Source organism: Equus caballus, chromosome 10 (assembly GCF_041296265.1).
Source record: "Equus caballus isolate H_3958 breed thoroughbred chromosome 10, TB-T2T, whole genome shotgun sequence".
NCBI lineage: Eukaryota > Metazoa > Chordata > Mammalia > Perissodactyla > Equidae > Equus > Equus caballus.
In genome coordinates, this window is record NC_091693.1 from 4,601,659 (window position 1) to 4,621,554 (window position 19,896).

A 19,896-nucleotide genomic window follows, 5' to 3' on the forward strand; every position below is an offset into this window, starting at 1 on the left:
ACCCAAGCTTTAAAGGCCCTAAAAATAGACGTCTGCCATGTGCTGGCTTACCCAGTTATCCACAGGGTACTCTCTCTGGCCCACGCACCAGGCCTGGCTCAGTTATCTCCATGACACAAGTGCCAGGACCTGTTTCTTAAGATTACTGCAGAAAATAAGAAGACCTCCCAGCATTCTGCACAGTTTCTCCCTGTCTTCAGGAAGAATTCACTGCCCTGAGTCTGATGAGGCTGTTTCCGTCACTCCTGACCACAAAAGGGCAAGGAGAGGAGGATTCTGCTGTGGTCCAGCCTCTGTAGGCCCAGAGGACCCTGGAGGGAGGGATGCTTAGTGTCACATCACCCCAGCCTTGTCTGGCTCGAGGATGTGTGGGGTGGTGGTTAAAAATATGATCTGCAAGGTTTCTATCCCCAGGAGAGGACGAAGGCCGCCTCCTCCATGAAGCATCGGAGGACCCGGGCTCAGGACAGGACAACGCTGATGCCACTTAAGAGGCCCGGGCAGAGGCAGCCCAGGCTCCTCGACCAGCAAGAGGAGGTGCCTGACGTGTGCGTGGGAGACTCAAGCACTGCATGGCCCCATGCAGGGTGCTGGGCTCACGGCCATGCCCACGGGCATCACCACATGGAGGGGCTGCTCACGGAGGAAGGCGGAACCACCAGTGGGGGGGTGGGAGGGCCTCTCTACGCCTGGCCCAGAGTCCCCTGCTACGGGCTGGAAAGGACAAGAACTGGACTAGGGTGAGATTCATTTGTGCAATCTTTTTTTCTTCTCCTTAAATATTCACAGGTCACAAAACTGCCTCTGAGTTATAAACCCAGGATTAAGACATCAATTAACTGAGGTCTGGATGCTCCACTGATTAAAACAGTAGCAAGACAGGATGGAGCATTTCCAAGATCAGTCTCTAAGCATCCAAATCCCACAGCGTTGAGTAAAACCCATCAGAAGGGGCAGGAATTCCACCTCTCCCGGAGACGAATGTGTAAGGGATGGTTCCGTGGGAGCAGGCGGGCAAGAATTCAACACCACAGGACTCCCAGGACCATTCCTTCCACACCCCACAACCCAGGGCTGCACAGGATAAACATCCCAGAACAGGAGGGCAGAAAAGGAGCCAGGTGGAATTATATTTCCCCAGGAGACTCGAATAATAAGTGCTCTTGAAGAAACCAGAGCCATGACGAAATGAGGGCTTGGCTCAGCTGTGCGGGAGCGTGCCTGAGACCTAACGGGCGCCAGTAGACACGGGCCACGTGTGGGGAGCCACAGGAGGGCCCCCTCCACACCCCGGACCAGGGCCTGGCCGCACCCTTCTCTCTGCCCGATGCTCCCACGTCCTGTCTCCCGCCTTCTGACACACAGGAGGTCAAGTTCTCACTCTGCCCTAGGATCCCCACTTTCCCCTTGGCTTTCTATGAACTACAGGTGAAATGCCGATTGATCAGGAGACAAAGACAGCAACCCTAGTGGAATACTGTTCACATGCACACCAAGAATCTAGGTCATCATCTACGTACCTTTTCTAATTTGGGACACATTACTCAGGATGTAGGATGCTGGTGTGCTTCTGCCCCTGACCATCCACACCTCACTACCTCCCGTGCACAGAAACACCAGGAGTAGAAATAGATGTGTTACCCGACTGCCTGATTAACAGATGCAGGACACCTTCGCTTGGTGCAATTAACAGTTCTAAAACCGGCCTATGACTCAATTTCAGAGTCTCACTTAAAACCCAAGAAGGCGCACGGCAATTGCCGACACGCTTGCTCTTGTGTGACGCTTTCAGAGGCACTTAGCTAAAATCCAAAGCATCAAGCTATCAGACAGGACAAAAGCGTCTCCTTTTATTCCTACCCTACCTTCAGATCCATTCAATCATCTGCAGACTGGGAAAGCAGCACCACAAGCCTAAATCACAAAGTGCAACGCCAGCTCTTATTAAGTTTCAACTTTTGACCTCCACATTCAAACCGCAACGCCCAGCACAAGAAAAGAAATTATCGGTTATGATCTCATGTGTGCGGGGAAGAGTATGATTATGGAAGAATTTACAGGAAATCAAAAAGGCACTGTTGAGAGAATGGAAAACAATAAAGCAGTCACAGAAAGGAAATGAATGACACCCAAACCAAAATGAGAAATGAAGCTTGCCTGTGCTCGGAGAGGATGCTCATGCCTCCCAGTCAGACAGGCTCGGGAGGACACCCAAGTCCCCACCCAGATGCTAATAGGGAGCTGGGGTGCCTGTCGGGGGCAGGGCATGTGCTGGAGGAAGCTTAGCTGCTCGGCCCCCAGCACCCAGCCCATGCACCCTGGCCTCACACAAGCCCCGTTTGGGGGCTCCAGCACCCCTGCATGTCCAGTGGCCAGGAGTGAACTGAGAGAAGGCTGACACCCAGGCAGGCCCCCACCCTCCAGGATCCTCCTTGGAGCCACGAGGGGCAGCACAAAATTCACTTCTACTCTGCAGGTGAGAAAACAGGCTCAGCTGTGCAGACTGAATATTTGTCTCCCTCCAAATTGATACGTTGGAATCTAATCCCCAGTGTGCTGGTGTTACGAGGTGGGCCTTTGGGAGGTGCTTGGGTCATGAGGGCAGAGCTCTCACGAACAGGACTGGAACTCTTGTAAAAGAGGCCCCAGAGAGCTCCCTGCCCCTTCTGCCAAGTGAGGACACAGCGCGAAGAAATAAAATCCTGTGGTCCAGAAGCCGCCCAGCCTACGGTGATTGGTAGGGCAGCCCGAACGGGCTGAGATGCTCAGTGAATCTCAGGTCCACACTGTGAGTGACTGTTTTACAGATGAAGAAGCTGAGCCTCAGAGAAGTTAAATGACTTCCCAAGGGGCAGGCTGGGGTTGGAATTTGGATAGGGCTGAGTGGATGGCTCTTCCATTACCCCAGGCAACTCCTCTCTATGAGGCCGAGAGAGAGGGGATGAGAAAAGTATTTAGACACAGGCGCCCAAAGCTGCCCCGACGAGTCGTAACATCACGTCAGGGAAAGCTCCCCCGTCTCGTAACTGGGGGACCTGCTGCCATTCCACCCAGAACACTTCCTCCAGTTAGTCCAGCAGGGCGGTGATCAGGGCTCCCACAGGTCTCACCGAGAATGACTGCAGTCACCAGAGGCCAGAACCCACGCGATTAAAACACACCCCCGCGGCAGTAAGGACAATGTGACATTTCTGAAATAGTTCTACTGCCATCAAATGCCAAATAAGTCCTTTTGGCTGCTCAGTTTAATAGAGTTGAGAAGTATTCTTATGAGCGCAGATCCACCTCGCAGCCTTGGAAATGTCACTAGAATTGGAGCGCGCTTGTTCCGAAGTGACAAACTAACGACTTATCCCCTGGGAGACGCCGGGGCGCACACCAGCCATGGTCTCCAGAACATGCGAACCGTAAGCGACCAGGAGGGAACGGCACCTGCAAGGCATACGTGGACGTGGGCCTGTTCCTGAGCATCCAGGATTTATTCTGACAACTAGGAGTACAGACGGGCTAGGCATTTGTTACTTCATAAAAACAAGAAGCAGCAGCTGTGAACTGGAAGGACACAGGCCTCCAGCCTCACAGAGTGTGTGGCCATGCCGGGCACTGGGCCAGGTTGCCCAAAGAGCCAGGCTGGCCGGCCTGCCCACCAGCTACCCTAATGGTCAGTGTCGATGCCTGTCGACAGCCCTCAGGTTATCACCTCTGGCCCAGCCTCTTTGACTGACACCTGCCTCAAACTCAACTTAGCCCAAACAAGTCCCCCAATCTGCCACAGCACCTGCCTCTCCCAGCCGTCCCCATGTTGGTAACACACCACCCAGCTGCTCAGGATAAAAATCCAGAGTCACCTTCAACTCCACCCTCCACTCGGCCATCACAGCGGGTTCCTCCCAGGAGCACCTCCCCTGACTGCCGCTTACTCTCAGTTCTGTCACACCATGCCACCTGGACCCTGCAGCAGCCTAACTGGCAACCTGTTCCCCCTCTTGCTCTACAACTGAGTCTCCAGCCTAAGGCCAACATGGCTTTTAAACACGCAAACCTGATCCTACCATTCTCCTGCTTAAATCCTTCAAAGGTTTCCCATGGTTCCCATTTCTCTCAAGCTGATCCCACGTTGACTTAGCCTGTCTCTCCCATGGCCCTCAGGCGCCGCTTCCCCAGGGTGTGGCGCTACTGCGGCTATACAAAGCCACCACCCTTTCTCTTGTCTCCCCAGCCTCTGAACAAGTGGTCCCTCGGTCTGGATCATTCTCTCTTCTTCCCCACTCTGCGCTTCTTTCAGCCTCACCAGCAGACTCATATTGTCCTTCCAGTCACAGTGTTCCTAAGCTCCAAGCCTACGTGAGTGAGATCTCCCAACCAGACAGGGACACTTCACCAAGTGGCCTTAGGCTCAGAGGTGAGGAGTCCACACACCTCCCAGTCAGGGGATGATGTGGCACAGGCCCTGCCTCACCTCCCTTCTACATTCAGAATAAGTGCAGCAAATAAAAAATGTCCTGGTGGTATCCAAGAGCAACTTGACAGCTCAGGGAAAAAGTAGTGGCCCATTCGAGTTGGGGGGCCACTTCCAGGGTGCACAGAGGCGGTGCCCGACCTGAGAAAGCCGGCTGTGCTCAGGCAGGGGCTGCTCGCATCAGCAAGGGGAGAAAGCAGGCAACAGAAGAACACGCGCAACGTGATGCCCACTAGTCAAGTCCCATGCGTGATTCGTGAAAAACAGGTTTACCCTTCCAGTAATAGGATTATGTATGATGTTTATTTTTACTCTCTTCACTATCCACTTTAACTGAGCTATATGAATTTGGCTTACTCATGGTAGGATTTTTTAAAAGACTCCTAAATAAAGGAAAAGAAAAGAGAAATTTAAGTGATTCATGCCCTTTTGGAAAAACAGACCAACTGACAAACAAAAAACAAACAAAACAGAAGAGGCTGAGAGAAGAGGTTCTGGGGACCACCTTGTCTGAGGGGCTTGCTGAGAAGAAGGGGGCAGGAACAGCAGGATCTCTGACCTCCCTGAGCTGAGCACAATCAACAGCCAAGGGGACCACAGGCCATACTCACCACTCCACAATCTCTGGATGAAGAATGGTGTTGTTGACATTGAACCTAGAGAGAGAAAACAAATCAAGCCCATTAGTTCAATGGTCTCTTATCCCCCAGCAAGAAATACCTAGTCAAGACACGCCAAGAGAGGGGCTTAACCAGAGAATATCCTCAACTTTAGCCTCATGAGTCCCTGGCCCACAGAAGGCCCCCTGTTCACTTCCTGCAGCAGACTTGTCAGCCTGGGCCATGTCCTCTGAGCGCAGTCAGTTGGAGAACAAGCTGCTTGGCTGCAAAACCCCACCTCCACCCTTGCTAGGCAGACAGCAGAGTCTCTTCCATCAAGTGTACCAACATATATATAAGGGGAGTCCCAGAAGAAACGCAGAGAGACAAAGGAGCAGAGGAATACGTGAAAAAACTGGCCGAAAAGTATACCAACTTAATGAAAAAGATTCACCTATACATTCATAAAGCTCAATGAGCTCCGAGTAGGATAAATTCAAAGAGAATCCACATCTAGACATATCATAATCAAACTGTCAAAAGACAAGGAGAAAATCCTGAAAGCAGCAAAAGAAATTCATCAGATACAAGGGATCCTCAATAAGATTAATGGCTGAATTCTCCTCAGAAACTACAGAGGCCAGAAGGCAGTGGGATAATGTATTCAAAGCACTAAAAGAAAAAAATCTGTCAACTAAGATTGTATATCCAGCAAAGCGATGCTTCAAAAATGAAAGAGAAATTAAAACAATCCCAGATAAACAAAAACTGAGAGAATTCATCACAAGAAGACCTATCCTACAATCCTATGAGAAATACTAAAGGGACTCTTTCAGGCTGTAGTGAAAGGACACTGGAGAGTAACTCATATCCACATGAAGAAAAAGGGCACTGGTAAAGGTGACCACATGGGTAACTATGAAGACCGTGTAAATGTATTTTTTGTTTGTAACTCCTTTTTTCCCCCAATCTGACTTGAAAGACACCTGCATAAAGCATTAATTGTAAATCTGTGTTGATCAGCACAAAATGTATAAAGCTGCGATCTGTATATAACAACAGCACAAAGGAGGGGGGGAATAGAGCCACATAGGAGCAAAATCTTTGTATATTATTGAAGTCAAGTTGATACTAATGCAAACTAGATTGTTACAAGTTGAAGAGGTCATCTGTAATCCCCTGGGTAACCACTAAGAAAATGAATAAAGCATATAGAAAATGAAGTGAGGAACAATCAAAACTGCCTGCTACACAAAAAATCAACTAAATACAAAAGAAGGTGGTAATGGAGAAACTGAGGAACAAAAGCACTATAACAAACAAAATGGCGGGAGGAAGTCCTTGCTTATCAGTAATTACTTTAGATGTAAATGGATTAGATTCTCTAATTAAAAGGAAGAGATTAGCACAATGGATGAAAAAAAATATGACCCAACTATATGCTCTAAAGAGACACATTTTAGATTCAAAGTCACAAATAAGTTGAAAGTGAAAAGATGGGGAAAGATATATGATGCAAACAGAAACCAAAAGGGAGCTAGAATAGCTCTCATAACATCAGACAAAATAAAACTTAAGATAAAAAGTTTTACTAAAGACAAAGAAAGACATTTTCTATTGATAAAAGGATCAATTTGGGAAGAAGATAGAATAATCATAAACATAGCACCAAACAACAGAGCCCCAAGATATACAAATCAAAAACTGACAGAATTGGAGAAGAAATGGACAATTCAACAACAATAGTTGGAGACTTCAATACTCCACTTGTAGTAATGGATAGAACAACCAGATGGAAAATCAACAAGGAAACAGAAGGCTCGAACAACACTATAACCAACTAGACCTAACACACATCTCTAGAATACGCCACTCAGCAACAGCAGAACACCCATTTTCTCAAGTGCACATGGAACATTCTCCAGAACAGACCATATGTTAGGCCAAAAACAAGCCCCAATAAATTTAAAAGACTTATAATCTCAGTAAGTATGTCCTCTGACCACTGTGGAATGAAATTAGAAATCAATAACAAAAGAAAAACAGGAAAATTCACAAATATGTGGAAATTAAGTAATGGACCCTTAAATAACCAATGCATCAATGAAGAAATCACAAGGGAAGCTAAAAATACTCTGAGATGAATGGAAACAAAAACACAACATACCAAAACTTAGGATGCAGCTAAAGCAGTGCTTATAGGGAAATTTATAGCTGAAAATGCCTATATTAAAAAAGAAGAAAGCTATTTCAAATCAATGACTTAGCCTCCTACCTTAAGAAACTAGAAAAAGAAAAGCAAACTAAACCCAAGGAAAGTAGAAGGAACAAAATAATAAAGATCAGAACAGAAACAAATGAAACAGACAAGAGAAAAACAATAGAGAAAATCAACAAAATCAAAACTTGGTTCTTTGAAAAGATCAACAAAACTGACAAAGCTTTACCTAGACGAACCAAGAAACAAAGAGCAGGCTCAAATTACTTAAATCAGCAGTGAAAGAGGGGACATTACTACTGACTTAACAGAAACAGAAACAATTGTAAGGGGCTATGACGAACAGCTGTATGGCAACAAATTAGATACGCAAGATGAAATGGACAAATTCCTAAAGACACAAACTACCAAAACTGACACGAGAAATAAAAAATCTGAGCAGACCTATAACAAGTAAAGAGGCTGAATCAGTAATCAAAAACTTCTCACAAAGAAAAGCCCAAGACCAAATGTCTTCAGTGGTTAATTCTACCAAATGTTTAAAGAAGAATTAACACAAATCCTTCATAAACTCTTACAAAAGGTAGAAGAGGAAGGAACACTTTCTAACTCATTCTATGATGTTCCTATTACCCTGATACCTAAAGCAGACAAAGACATCACAAGAAAACTGCAACAAAAATCTCTAATGAACACAGACACAAAACAATCTTCAACAAAATACTAGCAAACAGAATCCATCAACATATAAAAAGGATACACACACCACGACCAAGTGGGATTTATCCCAGGAATATAAAGTTACTTCAACATACAAAAATAATCAATGTAATATACCATATTAATAGAATATAGGACAAAACCATATAGATGTAGAAAAAGCATCTTACAAAACCCAACACCTTTTCATGATAAAAAACTCAATGAACTAGGAGGAGAAGGGAACTTCCTCAACCTGATAAAGGGTATCTACAAAAAACCCATAACTAACGTCATACTAATGGTCAAAGGCTAAGAGCTTTCTCCTAAGATGAGGAACAAGGCAAGGATGTCGTCTCTCTCCACTTCTATTCAACATTGTACTAGAGGGTCTAGCCAGAGCAATCAGCCAAGAAAAAGAAATACAAGGCATCCACATTGGAAGTGAAGAAGCAAAAAAACCAATCTTTGTTTTCAGATGACATGATCTTGTAGAAAATCTGTAAGCAATCCACAGGAAAAAAACTATTAGAGCTGGTAAACAAGTTTAGCAAGTTCACAGGACATATGATCAACATACAAAAATCAATTCCATTTCTATACACTAGCAATAAACAATCCGGAAATAAAATTAAGAAAATTCCATTTACAATAGCATCAAAAAGAATAAAATACTTAGGAATACATTTAACAAAAGAAGTTCAAGAATTATACACTGAAGATTACAAAACATCACCTAAAAAAAAATCAAGAAGATCTACATAAGAGGAAAAATATCCCATGTTCATGGACTAAAAGACAATATTGTTAGGATGAGAATACTCCCCAAATTGATCTACAGATTTTTTTTTAAAGATTTTATTTTTCCTTTTTCTCCCCAAAGCCCCCCAGTACATAGTTGTGTATTCTTCGTTGTGGGTCCTTCTAGTTGTGGCATGCAGGATACCGCCTCAGCATGGCTTGATGAGCGGTGCCATGTCCGCGCCCAGGATCCAAACCAGCGAAACCCTCGGCCGCCGAAACAGAGCACGTGAACTTAACCACTCGGCCATGGGGCCGGCCCCTGATCTACAGATTTAATGCAATTTCTTTCTATCAAAACCCTAGCTGGCTTCTTTACAGAAATTGACAAGTTGATCCCAACATTTATACAGAAATTCAAAGGACTGAGAATAGCCAAAACAATCTTGAAAAAGAGAAACAAAGTTGGAGGACTGACATTATCTACTTTAAAAATTTCGTATACAGCTACAGTCATAAGACAGTGTGGTACTGGCATAAGAGTAAACATATAGATAAATGGAATAAAATTAAGAGTCCAAAAATAAATGCAACATTTATGGTCAATTAACTTTTTTTACTGTGGTAAAATACACATAACACAAAAATTTGCCATTATCTTTTTTTTTTTTTTTGCTGAGGAAGATACACCCTGAGCTAACATCTATTGCCAATCTTCCTCTTTTTGCTGAGGAAGATTTACTCTGAGCTAATATCTGTTGCCAATCTTCCTCTTTTTGTATGTGAGCTGCTGCGACAGCATGGCCACTGACAGATGAGTGGTGTAGGTCCATGCCTGGGAACTGAACCCAGGTCACCAAAGCGGAGTGTGCAGAACTTAACCACTAGGCAACCAGGGCTGGCCCCATTTTAACCATTTTTAAGCATACAGCTCAGTAGCATTAAGTACATTTACACTGTTGTGCAACCGACAGCATTACCTGTCTCCATAACATTCTATCTCACACTGAAACTCACACCCGTTAAACAATAACTCCCGTTCCTGCCTCTTCTCAGCCACTAGTAACACTGTTCTGTTCTATGCCTCTGTGAATTTTACCACTTTATTTTAGGTGTCACATACAAGTAGAATTATACAATATTTGTCCTTGATCAACTGACTTTTGACAAAGGTGCCAAGAAAATGCAACAGGGAAAAAGATAGTCTTTTCAACAAACGTGCTGAAACAACTGGATATCCACATGGAAAAGAATGGAGTTGGGTCTCCACCTAACACCAAATAGAAAAATTAACTCAAACTAGATCAAAGACCCAAATCTAAGAGCTAAAACTATAAAACTCTTAGAAAACATGAGTGTAAATCTTTATGGCCTTGGAACAAGTGATGATTTCCTAGATAATGACACCTAAAGCACAAGAAACCAAAGAAAAATCGACTGGACTTCATCAAAATTAAAAACTCTTGGCTATCAAAGGATACTTCAAGAAAGTGAAAGGAGCTGAGGGCATAGAATGGAGAAAAGAAAGTCTTTTCAACAAATGGTGCTGGGAAAACTGGAAAGCCACATGTAAAAGAATGAAAATCGACCATTCTTTTTCACCATTCACCAAAATAAACTCAAAATGGATCAAAGACCTAAAGGTGAGACCTGAAACCATAAGCCTTCTAAAAGAAAATGTAGGCAGTACACTCGCTGACATCAGTATTAAAAGAATCTTTTCAGACACCATGTCTTCTCAGACAAGGGAAACAATAGAAAGAATAAACAAATGGGACTTCATCAGACTAAAGAGCTCCTTCAAGGCAAAGGAAAACAGGATTGAAACAAAAAAACAACCCACTAACTGGGAAAAAATATTTGCAAGTCATACATCCAACAAAGGCTTAATATCCATAATATATAAAGAGCTCACACAACTCAACAATAAGAAATCAAACAACCTGATCAAAAAATGGGTAGGAGACATGAACAGACATTTCTCTAAAGAAGATATACGGATGGCCAATAGGCACATGAAAAGATGTTCATCATCACTGATCATCAGGGAAATGCAAATCAAAACTACACTAAGATATCACCTTACACCCATTAGAATGACAAAAATAACTAAAACAAATAGTAAGAAATGTTGGAGAGGTTGTGGAGAAAACGGAACCCTCATACACTGCTAGAGGGAATGCAAACTGGTGCAGCCACTGTGGAAAACAGTATGGAGATTCCTCAAAAAATTAAAAATTGAACTACCATACAATCCAGCTATCCCACTACTGGGTATCTATTCAAGAGCTTGAAGTCAGCAATTCCAAAAGTCCCAGGCACCCCAATGTTCATTGCAGCATTATTTACAATAGCCAAGACGTGGAAGCAACCTAAGTGCCCATCAATAGATGATTGGATAAAGAAGATGTGGTACATACATACAATGGAATACTACTCAGCCATAAAAAAGAACAAAATCGTCCCATTTGCAACAACATGGATGGACCTTGAGGGAATTATGTTAAGTGAAATAAGCCAGATAGAGAGGGACAATCTCTGTATGACTCCATGCATATGAGGAATTTAAAAATGTAGACAAAGAGAACAGATTAGTGGCTACCAGGGGAAAGCTGGGGTGGAAGGTGGGCACAAAGGGTGAAGGGGTGCACCTACAACACGAATGACAAACATTAATGTACAAGTGAAATTTCACAAGATTGTAACCTATCATTAACTCAATAAAAATTAGATTAAAAATAAAAAAAGAGGGGGGCCGGCCCGGTGGCACAGTGGTTAAGTTCACACACTCCGCTTCTCAGCCACCTGGAGTTCACTGGTTCAGATCCCGGGTGTGGACACGGCACTGCTTGGCACACCATGCTGTGGTAGGCGTCCCACATATAAAGTAGAGGAACATGGGCACGGATGTTAGCTCAGGGCCAGTCTTCCTCAGCAAAAAGAGGAGAACTGGCAGTAGCTAGCTCAGGGCTAATCTTCCTCAAAAGATAAATAAATAAATAAATAATAAAAAATAAGAAAAACAAAGTGAAAGTGAAAAGACAACTCACAGAATGGAAGAAAACTTCTGCCAACTATACAGGTCTAGTATCCAGACTATATAAAGAACTCACATCACAACAATAAAGACACAAATAACCCAATTTAAAAATGGACAGAGGAGGGGCCAGCCTGGTGGCGCAGCAGTTAAGTTTGCACGCTCTGCTTTGGTGGCCTGGCATTCACTGGTTCAGATCCTAGGTAGACCTACCTAGGCTAGACCTACGCACCACTTATCAAGCCATGCTATGGTGGCATCCCACATATAAAATAGAGGAAGATGGGCACAGATGTTAGCTCAGGGCCAATCTTCCTCAAAAAAAAGAAAATAAACAAGAAAACGATCTGAACAGTCATTTCTACAAAGGAGATACACAAATGGCAGATAACCACAAGGAAAATGTTCTACATCATCAGCCATCAGGAAAATGCAAATAAAAATCACAAGGAGATACTACTTCACAGCCCTCGGATGGCTATAATAAAAATGACAGAAAAGGGAGCTCCTCTCTACTTGCTAGAAGGGATGTTGCCCGATTCATGAATCATTTAACGAGCCAAGTAGATCCTTAAAAAAAAAAAAGGTAACGACAGGCGTTGGCAAGGATGTGGAGAAACTGGAACCCTCATACTTCGCTGGTGGGAATGTAAACTAGTGCAGCCACTCTGGAAAATAGTTGACAGTTCCTCAAAAAGTTTAACACAGAGTTTCCGTGTGACCCAGAAATTCCATTCCTAGGTGTATACTCAAGGGAACTGAGAGCCTATGTTCACACAAAAACACTGACATCAATGTCCATGGCAGCATTATTCAAACAGCTAAAAGGTGGAAGCAACCCAAGTGCCCATCAACTGATGAATGAACAAACACAGTGTGGCATATATCCAGAGACTGGAATATTTTTCAGCCATAAACATAAGCAAAGTACACATTTATGCTACAACACGGAGGAATTCTGAAAACATGCTAAGTGAACAACGCCAGATAAAAAGACCACACATTGCGTGCTTCCACTTACACCAAACGCTAGAGCGGGCAAATCCAGAAAGACAGAAAGCAGATTATGGTGGCCAGGGCCAGGGCAATGGGAGTGACTGCTGATGGGTACAGGTTTCTTTCTGGGTGATGAAAATATTCTAAAATGGATTGTGATGATGCTTGCACAAATCTGTAAACATACAAAAAACACTTAGCTGTACAGTTTAAGGGGGTCAGTTGCAAGGTATGTGAATTATATCCCAATAAAGCTGTTTTTAAAAACTTATTGAATTATGCACATAATGAATTTTATTATCTGTAAATTTTAGTCCAATAAAGTTGATTTATAAAAATTGACAGCATGAAAAGGAGAAATAGATAAAGCCACAAAAATAGTTTGAGATTCTCACATACCTCTTGTGGTGACAGAACAGGCTAACAGAGAAATCAGGAAAGATGCAGAAGACGCGAACAATACAGTGAACCACCTTGACTCAGTGGACGCAGGCAGAACACTGCAGCCAACAACGGCAGGATCCACGCTGCCTTCAAGTACGCACGAAACACACATAATGATCACAGGCTGGACGTTTCAATAAATTTCAAAGGGTTGAAATACAGAGAATGTTCCCTGATTACACTAGACGTAAACAAGAAATCAGTAACAGAAAGAAAACTATAAAATCCAAAATTGTTTGGAAATTAAGCAACAGACTTCTAAATATCCACTGTTAAAGAAAAAATAATTAAATTAGAAAATAAAAACATGAGGGGCTGGCCCCGTGGCCGAATGGTTAAGTTCGCGCGCTCCGCTGCAGGTGGCCCAGTGTTTTGTTGGTTCGAATCCTGGGCGCGGACATGGCCCTGCTCATCAAACCACGCTGAGGCAGTGTCCCACATGCCACAACTAGAAGGACCCACAACGAAGAATATACAACTATGTACTGGGGGGCTTTGGGGAGAAAAAGGAAAAAAATAAAATCTTTAAAAAAAAAAGAAAAGAAAAACACGAAATGATCATCACCAGTGAAATGCAGTTAAAGCAATGCTTAGAAGAAAACTTACAGCTCTAAATGTATATAGTAGAAAACAGCAGCACTGAAAATCAATGATCTAAGCTTCTATCCTCAAAATGCCCCTTTCTTCTTTCTCAAGAACCTAGAGAAAGAATAAATAAAGCCTAGAGAAATTAGAAGGGTATTTAAAAGAGCAGAAATCGATGAAATAGAAAGCAAACATACAATGGAGGAGAATCTACAAAGCCAACAGTTGTTCTTTGATTAGATGAACATAATTGAAAAGGGGACTCCAGGAGACAAAAGGCTCAGGCTGGGCCACGTCCCTGACACTCTTGTGTTACATGTGACCCAGAGCTCAGGTTATCGGTGAGAGAGCTGGGGCAGCACGACACGGCCCAGCATGAAGCACAGGCCTCAGCAGAGAAGCCCCGGCAGCCTTCAACCCTCTGGACTCTAAGCCCTGTGCCGTCTCAGGTCAGGACGTTACACACAGTGCACGAGGCTTGCGACCAACCAGGGACTCTCCATGGTGTTTGGAAACCCCTATCTAATGCACCCCCACTCCTGACTGGAGGAGGGACAGGGAGGGGAGAGAAGACAGAGGCGGCGTTAGCAAGCTGAGCGAACCCCAGATCACCAAAGCTCGCGGGATTCCTAACTAAACAAACGAGACTACTTAATTCAAAGTCAACTGAGATGTTGCAGCATCGAAGATGTACTTGTGAAAAATATCAGAGACCAGACAGCCAACGAGCTTCCGCGTGGGGGACAGGCAGCAGATGACACAAATCAAGATGACAACACAGACTGTCTCTCGTTCCGCCAAATGTCGCTTTGACGTTAGGAAATGCAACGGCCTATCTCCTAGGCAGCCGAACACGCCAGTAAACTTTCACTTTACACAATGTACGTATGAATACACACATGCACCCACGCATGCACGAGCAGCAAAATGACCCAGCACACAGACACAGATGAGAAATACACAGACACACACAGGCAGGCACACACTTAGAAAAGAGGCACACACACACAGACGTGTGTACAACAGAACACACTCAGAAACAAAACAGATGCACACAGATGTGTATTCACAGACACACACATACACACAAAAACACAGTCAGACACACATAACTCAGCGACATGTAGACGCACACAGACATACAAACACACCCAGACAGGCATACACTTAGACTAACACACAAAGATCCACAACCAAATATACACACGTACAGAAAGACAAAGACGCACACAAATGCACACTCAGACACAAAAACACTCAGAGAAACACACTCAGACACACACAGAAGCATCCAAAAGACATTCCCCACGTGGACAAGATTTAACTCAAGGTAATGAAATTTGGATATTCCTTGCTTTCACCTCTGTGCTGCTGTTCTCTACAACGAGCGTGTAATAAGTGTATGACAATACAGCCCACCAGAGCCTGTGAGGGTGGGGAGCGTCCTGAAAGCAGAGGATGGTTCCCCGGTGGGCTCCACCTGCGGGCTGGCGGATGAAAGGTGAGTAGTGTGGGCTCACCCATCCCCCGCCCTGCCCCACCCCGCCCCCGGCCTCTTCCCTGCAGGTTCTCACCCACAGAGGGAGGTGAGGCTGGCCCTTCGGGGGGGCTGGGGCAGTTCCTGTCCCTTCAGGAACCCTTGCTCGTGAAGATTCCATGGGCCACAATTAGAAGTTCAACCCTAAATATTAACTTGATACCTAAGTTAACACTAACCAGAAAGCCCTGGTCCCCACACCACAGACTGGCATTCTGTTGTAATCATCAGGTTTTAATAATGTCCCTCTACTTACTGGGTTTAAAAATTCACATCTATGAATATTAATATTTTTGCATTAATAATCCCCAAATTCAGCAATTTCATATTTAACTGCTTATTTAAATGGAATTAATATGTAACCAATTGTCTTCAAATATGCAAGGCAATTTAAGTAAATGCCAAAAGATAAGAAATACGCTTATTCTGAATAACCAGCTGACGTAGAAGATCGACCATATTTCTCTGTCAGAAGTCATGGAACACAGCCCTCTGTACTCCCTGCCCCCCACCCCCCAGGGCCCTGGGCACAGACTCCACCCGCCTTGGAGGGAACTGTCTCAGGCCAGGAAGCTACCCCCATAGGCCACTTGGCCCCCCACAGACCAGCTCTTTCCCTTCATGGTCAGTCTCTCTCTCTCAGGAAAATCTGTTCGACCTCCTCAGATGCTAACAAAGATTTACCGTGTCTGACTTTGGTCCCAGGCTGCAGGAACCAACTGCTCCAGGCAGCGGTGATGCCCACCGCCCGCAGGCAGACGCCTCGCGTCCTCTTTAGGGTGGAGCTAGCCTCATCGCAGCCTCGCTTAGCCCCAGCCCCAGCCCACCCGGGCCAAGCCTCCCCAGGACGTGGCAATGCACACCTGACCCTGTCCTCTGGCCAGAGACCACGGGCAGGCCTGCTGATTCCACACCTTCCCTGCGGGGTGCCTTGCTACAATCCCGCCAAACATGGAGCTGTGGTCACAGCCCAAACTCAACACGAGGCCCAACGCTCTGTCCCCACTTGCGCCCTTCACCCCATCATCATCACACCCATGATTCCCCAGGGAGGGTGAGGCCACAACCCTTGGTGAGCCCAGGGGCCCCAGACCATGGGACATCCCAGTGCATGTCTACCACCCCCACCCGGCCTCTGCCTCCCTGTTCCCTCTGCTCCGGGTCCTTTACTGTCCCCACCATTGTGAGACCTGGCACACTCCCTGCCGTGGGCAGCAGGCGGCCTGGTGCTGCTCTGGGAATGCTGAGGTCTCCCAGCACCAAACCCACAGCCCCACCAAGGCAACAGACCTGAGGCAGCCACCCCAAGGAACCACACCTGGAGAGGTCACAGGCCAGCTGCCCAGCTGGACAGGGCCTGGAGGCTCTGGCACAGGAGCACAGATGAGGCCACTGTTCTACCACAAGCTGCATCCCCGCCAGGCCAAGGATAAAGGCGGCCTGGGAGGGCCCATCGGGACAAACGCAGAGTCCAAACCTGAACTTCTGCCAACGTGGGTCAGTCATGGATCCAAGACGGGAGGGGTTTCAGAGAAGCTGAAAGTGTCAAAAACACAGATTCCAGGAGGAAGTCGCTTCATTAGGGCAGTGAGAAGCGACCAGTGACGGAAGCAGCTGAGCAGTGGAAAGGAGGATGACAGCAAGATTCATCTTACTTAGGAACCAGGCTCTTACTATCCCCAGCAAACAGCAGGAGACGCTCACAGCAGGCCCGCGAACGAGGTCGCTGAGCCACAACTGCCCTCCAGGACAAGGGCCTCCCCAGCCAGGCACAGAAGGCAGAAGGTGGCAGGGCGGAGGTGCTGGCAGCGGGGTGGGTGGCAGGCAGGGGGCTGAGCTGCACCCAGACCCCAGGAATACAGACATCACTTTCCAAAGGGCAGGGCAGGCAGGGGGCCTGAGGCCAGTGCCTACAGCTTGCAGGGTGGGGGCCCCCAAATGGAGCCACCCCTGAGGGCGGAGCCACCCCTGAGGGCGGAGCCACATGAAGGTGCCACAGGGGATGTCAGGCTCAAGGGAGGTCGGAGGGACGAGCCTCCGGGGGGACAGGAGGGAAGGCAGTACCACAGGCAGGCCCGGGGACCCCGAAGCAGAGACACAGGGGAAGGACACACCTGCAGCACTGCAGCCAAGTCAGCAAACCCAGCCGACACGGGGGCTGGACAGGAATCCCCCAGCTCCTGCCTGGAGGGCAGCTCTTGGGCCAGCCCAGCGGTGAGGGGCCTGGGGAGCACCCCCCAGTCAGTCCCAGTCTGGACTGGACCATGGGCTGGAGGGGGACTAGCCTCGTGCCCGGGGAGAGTGTGCCAAGTTAAGCAGTCCCCGGCTGTCCTAGAAAGCCCCCCAAGGCTGGCCAGGTGGGGTGGGGGTTCAGCCAAGCACAGGATCCTCCGGGCTCCTGGCAGCGGCCCTGGGGACTCAAGAGGCCAGGGTCTGCTGAGTGGGGGGGAGGTCAGTTCACAGAAGGACTCCTCCCAGGGAGTAGGGTGAGGCCTCAGTTTCACCGCCCACTGACAGCGATGACGTCCTGGGGCCCCCACCCCCACCTCTCTCCAGGAAACCTTAGGGAGAGGGCAGCAGAGCTCTGCTCTCAGGGGCCACATCCTGAGCTCCCATCCAGGAAGCACACCCACCATACCATGGCTGGACCTGTCCCCAGGGTGCTGAGGAGGTCTTCTCTAGAGCAGAGACTTTTGGAGCGGGCAAGCAAAGACCCCACAGCCGAGAAGCCCCACAGCTCACTGACGTCCGGGAATCTTATCATCAGTGATCCTGGAGCCCACCTGGCCCACTGCACAGACGGGGAGACTGAGCCCTAGAGGGGCATCGGAGCTTGACAGAGGTGTGCTTGTGCGCAACTGTTTACTGAGCACCAGCTCCACGCCAGGCTCCAGAGGAGCAGGTCTCGTTTCATCCTCAGACAAGCCCAAGCAGCACTATGCTACAGGTGGGGAGCCGAGGCTCAGAGGGCCATTTCTGCAGAGGTCACAGAACCAGTCAGTGTGGCAGCTCCCTCCTCCCAGCTCAGGGCCCTCCTCATGGGAGGAGGGCCTGGCCATAGAACAGAGACAGTATAGACACTCTGTGGTGATAGTGGAGGCAGGTGAGCAGGGCACCAGAGCGCTGGCACCCACACCTGGCAGTGCTGGGGAGCCCAGGGGAGGCTGGCCCAGGACGGGGAGCAGCGGGCTGGCTGTGCCCCGCCCCACCCCCGCAAAGGAAAGACAGCGGCTCCGTGGCCAGCATTTCAACAAGCGGGGCTGGGCTAATCATTGCCCGCGTGGGAGGCGTCGCCGCTCCGAGAAACTCCCAAGAGGATGGGGGGATTCGTGCAAAGAAAAGCAGCACACCTGACACCCGCTCCCCCTACTCCACCACTCTTACCACTGGGGAACTGATACATATTTATGAGCGCATAATCCTCCCTAATCACCCCTACATCACGCATACCCACAAACTCCCGTGGCTTAGGCTCATACATAATTATAAGACGCTTCCTCTGCCACTGCCTCGGTCCAGCAAAGGACAACAGAGGTCATGGTGTGCAGAGGAACCATGGGGGGAGGGGCTGGGGGCTGCCCTGCTGGCAGACCAGAGGAGCAGATGGCCCCTGCAGCTTCCAGGCCACAGAGACCCCCAGGGCCAGTCGCCAGGCAGCCTAGGGACACAGGCAATGGCTGGCAGGCAGCACTCTCCAGGGGTCAGGGTGTGAGGGGCCAAGGAGGGTGAGGGCCCGCTTTCCCTGGGCCCAACAGCTGCCCTCTGTCTGGAGAGGCCGAGAAGGGGGAACGGGGTTTGGGTCTTGGCCTGGAGCTAAACTGGGGAGTGAGGGCAGGTAAGGGAGCCCGTATCTGGGGCTGGGGCAGCAGGGCACACAGGAGAGCTGCTGCGAGTGGGCTGGGAGAGGTTGGGGCTAGGACTGATAAAAACAAAGAGCACCGAGCTCAGAGCAGGTCTCCAGAGGGACGACAGTGGCCGCCTGTGCGTGCACAATGGTCAGGGCTCCCTGCACACTGGGAGAGGCCTGCACTTTCATTATGGAGCTCGACAGAGAAGTGGCACCTGTTCCTTAACGCAAAGGTTGAAGAGAATTTAGGCAATTTATTTTCCAAACATTTCCTCGAAATGCCCAATCTAACTCCTTTTCAGCGTCCTCCTGTTTGTGTATGTCGTGTTTAGTGTGCAGACTGGGCAAGGCCTGTTGGTGAAGATGTCAGCAGGTGGAGGATGGAGAAAGACAGTCCCCGGGGCCCCAGGACTCACTTGCTGATGCCCTCGAAGGAGGCCTCCCTGCAGATACTGCCACTGTCGGTGTTGACGCCGCGCTGGGGAGAGAGTGGGAGGTGAGGGCACAGATGAGTGACATGGGGCCACAAGGCGTCCCCATGGCCTGCATGGGAGGGCCTGCCTCCTCCAGCCAGGCTCAGGACCGGGGAAGAATCAGGAGCCCCCACCCCAGCCAGGCCAACGCATCCCTTCCTGCCTTTCAGGTAAGTTGAAGCTGGGCCCCAGCACAAAAGCAGGCCCTCCTCTCCCGTCGCAGCTTGAAAAGCAGGGAGAGCAAGGCCTCCGGCCTCAGAG

The 19,896-nt window shown here is 47.7% G+C and overlaps 1 protein-coding gene across 1 annotated transcript in view; it reads right to left on the reverse strand.

The window, feature by feature from the left end:
* Window positions 1-19,896, reverse strand: part of PEPD (peptidase D) — a 119,522-nt gene that overhangs the window by 73,129 nt on the left and 26,497 nt on the right. The window contains exons 6-7 of the mRNA XM_023649500.2: window positions 19,579-19,640; window positions 5,071-5,115 (exon numbers count right to left, since the gene is read on the reverse strand). Coding sequence (XP_023505268.1) covers window positions 5,071-5,115; window positions 19,579-19,640 — 107 coding nt within the window. The remainder of the gene's footprint in view (window positions 1-5,070; window positions 5,116-19,578; window positions 19,641-19,896) is intronic.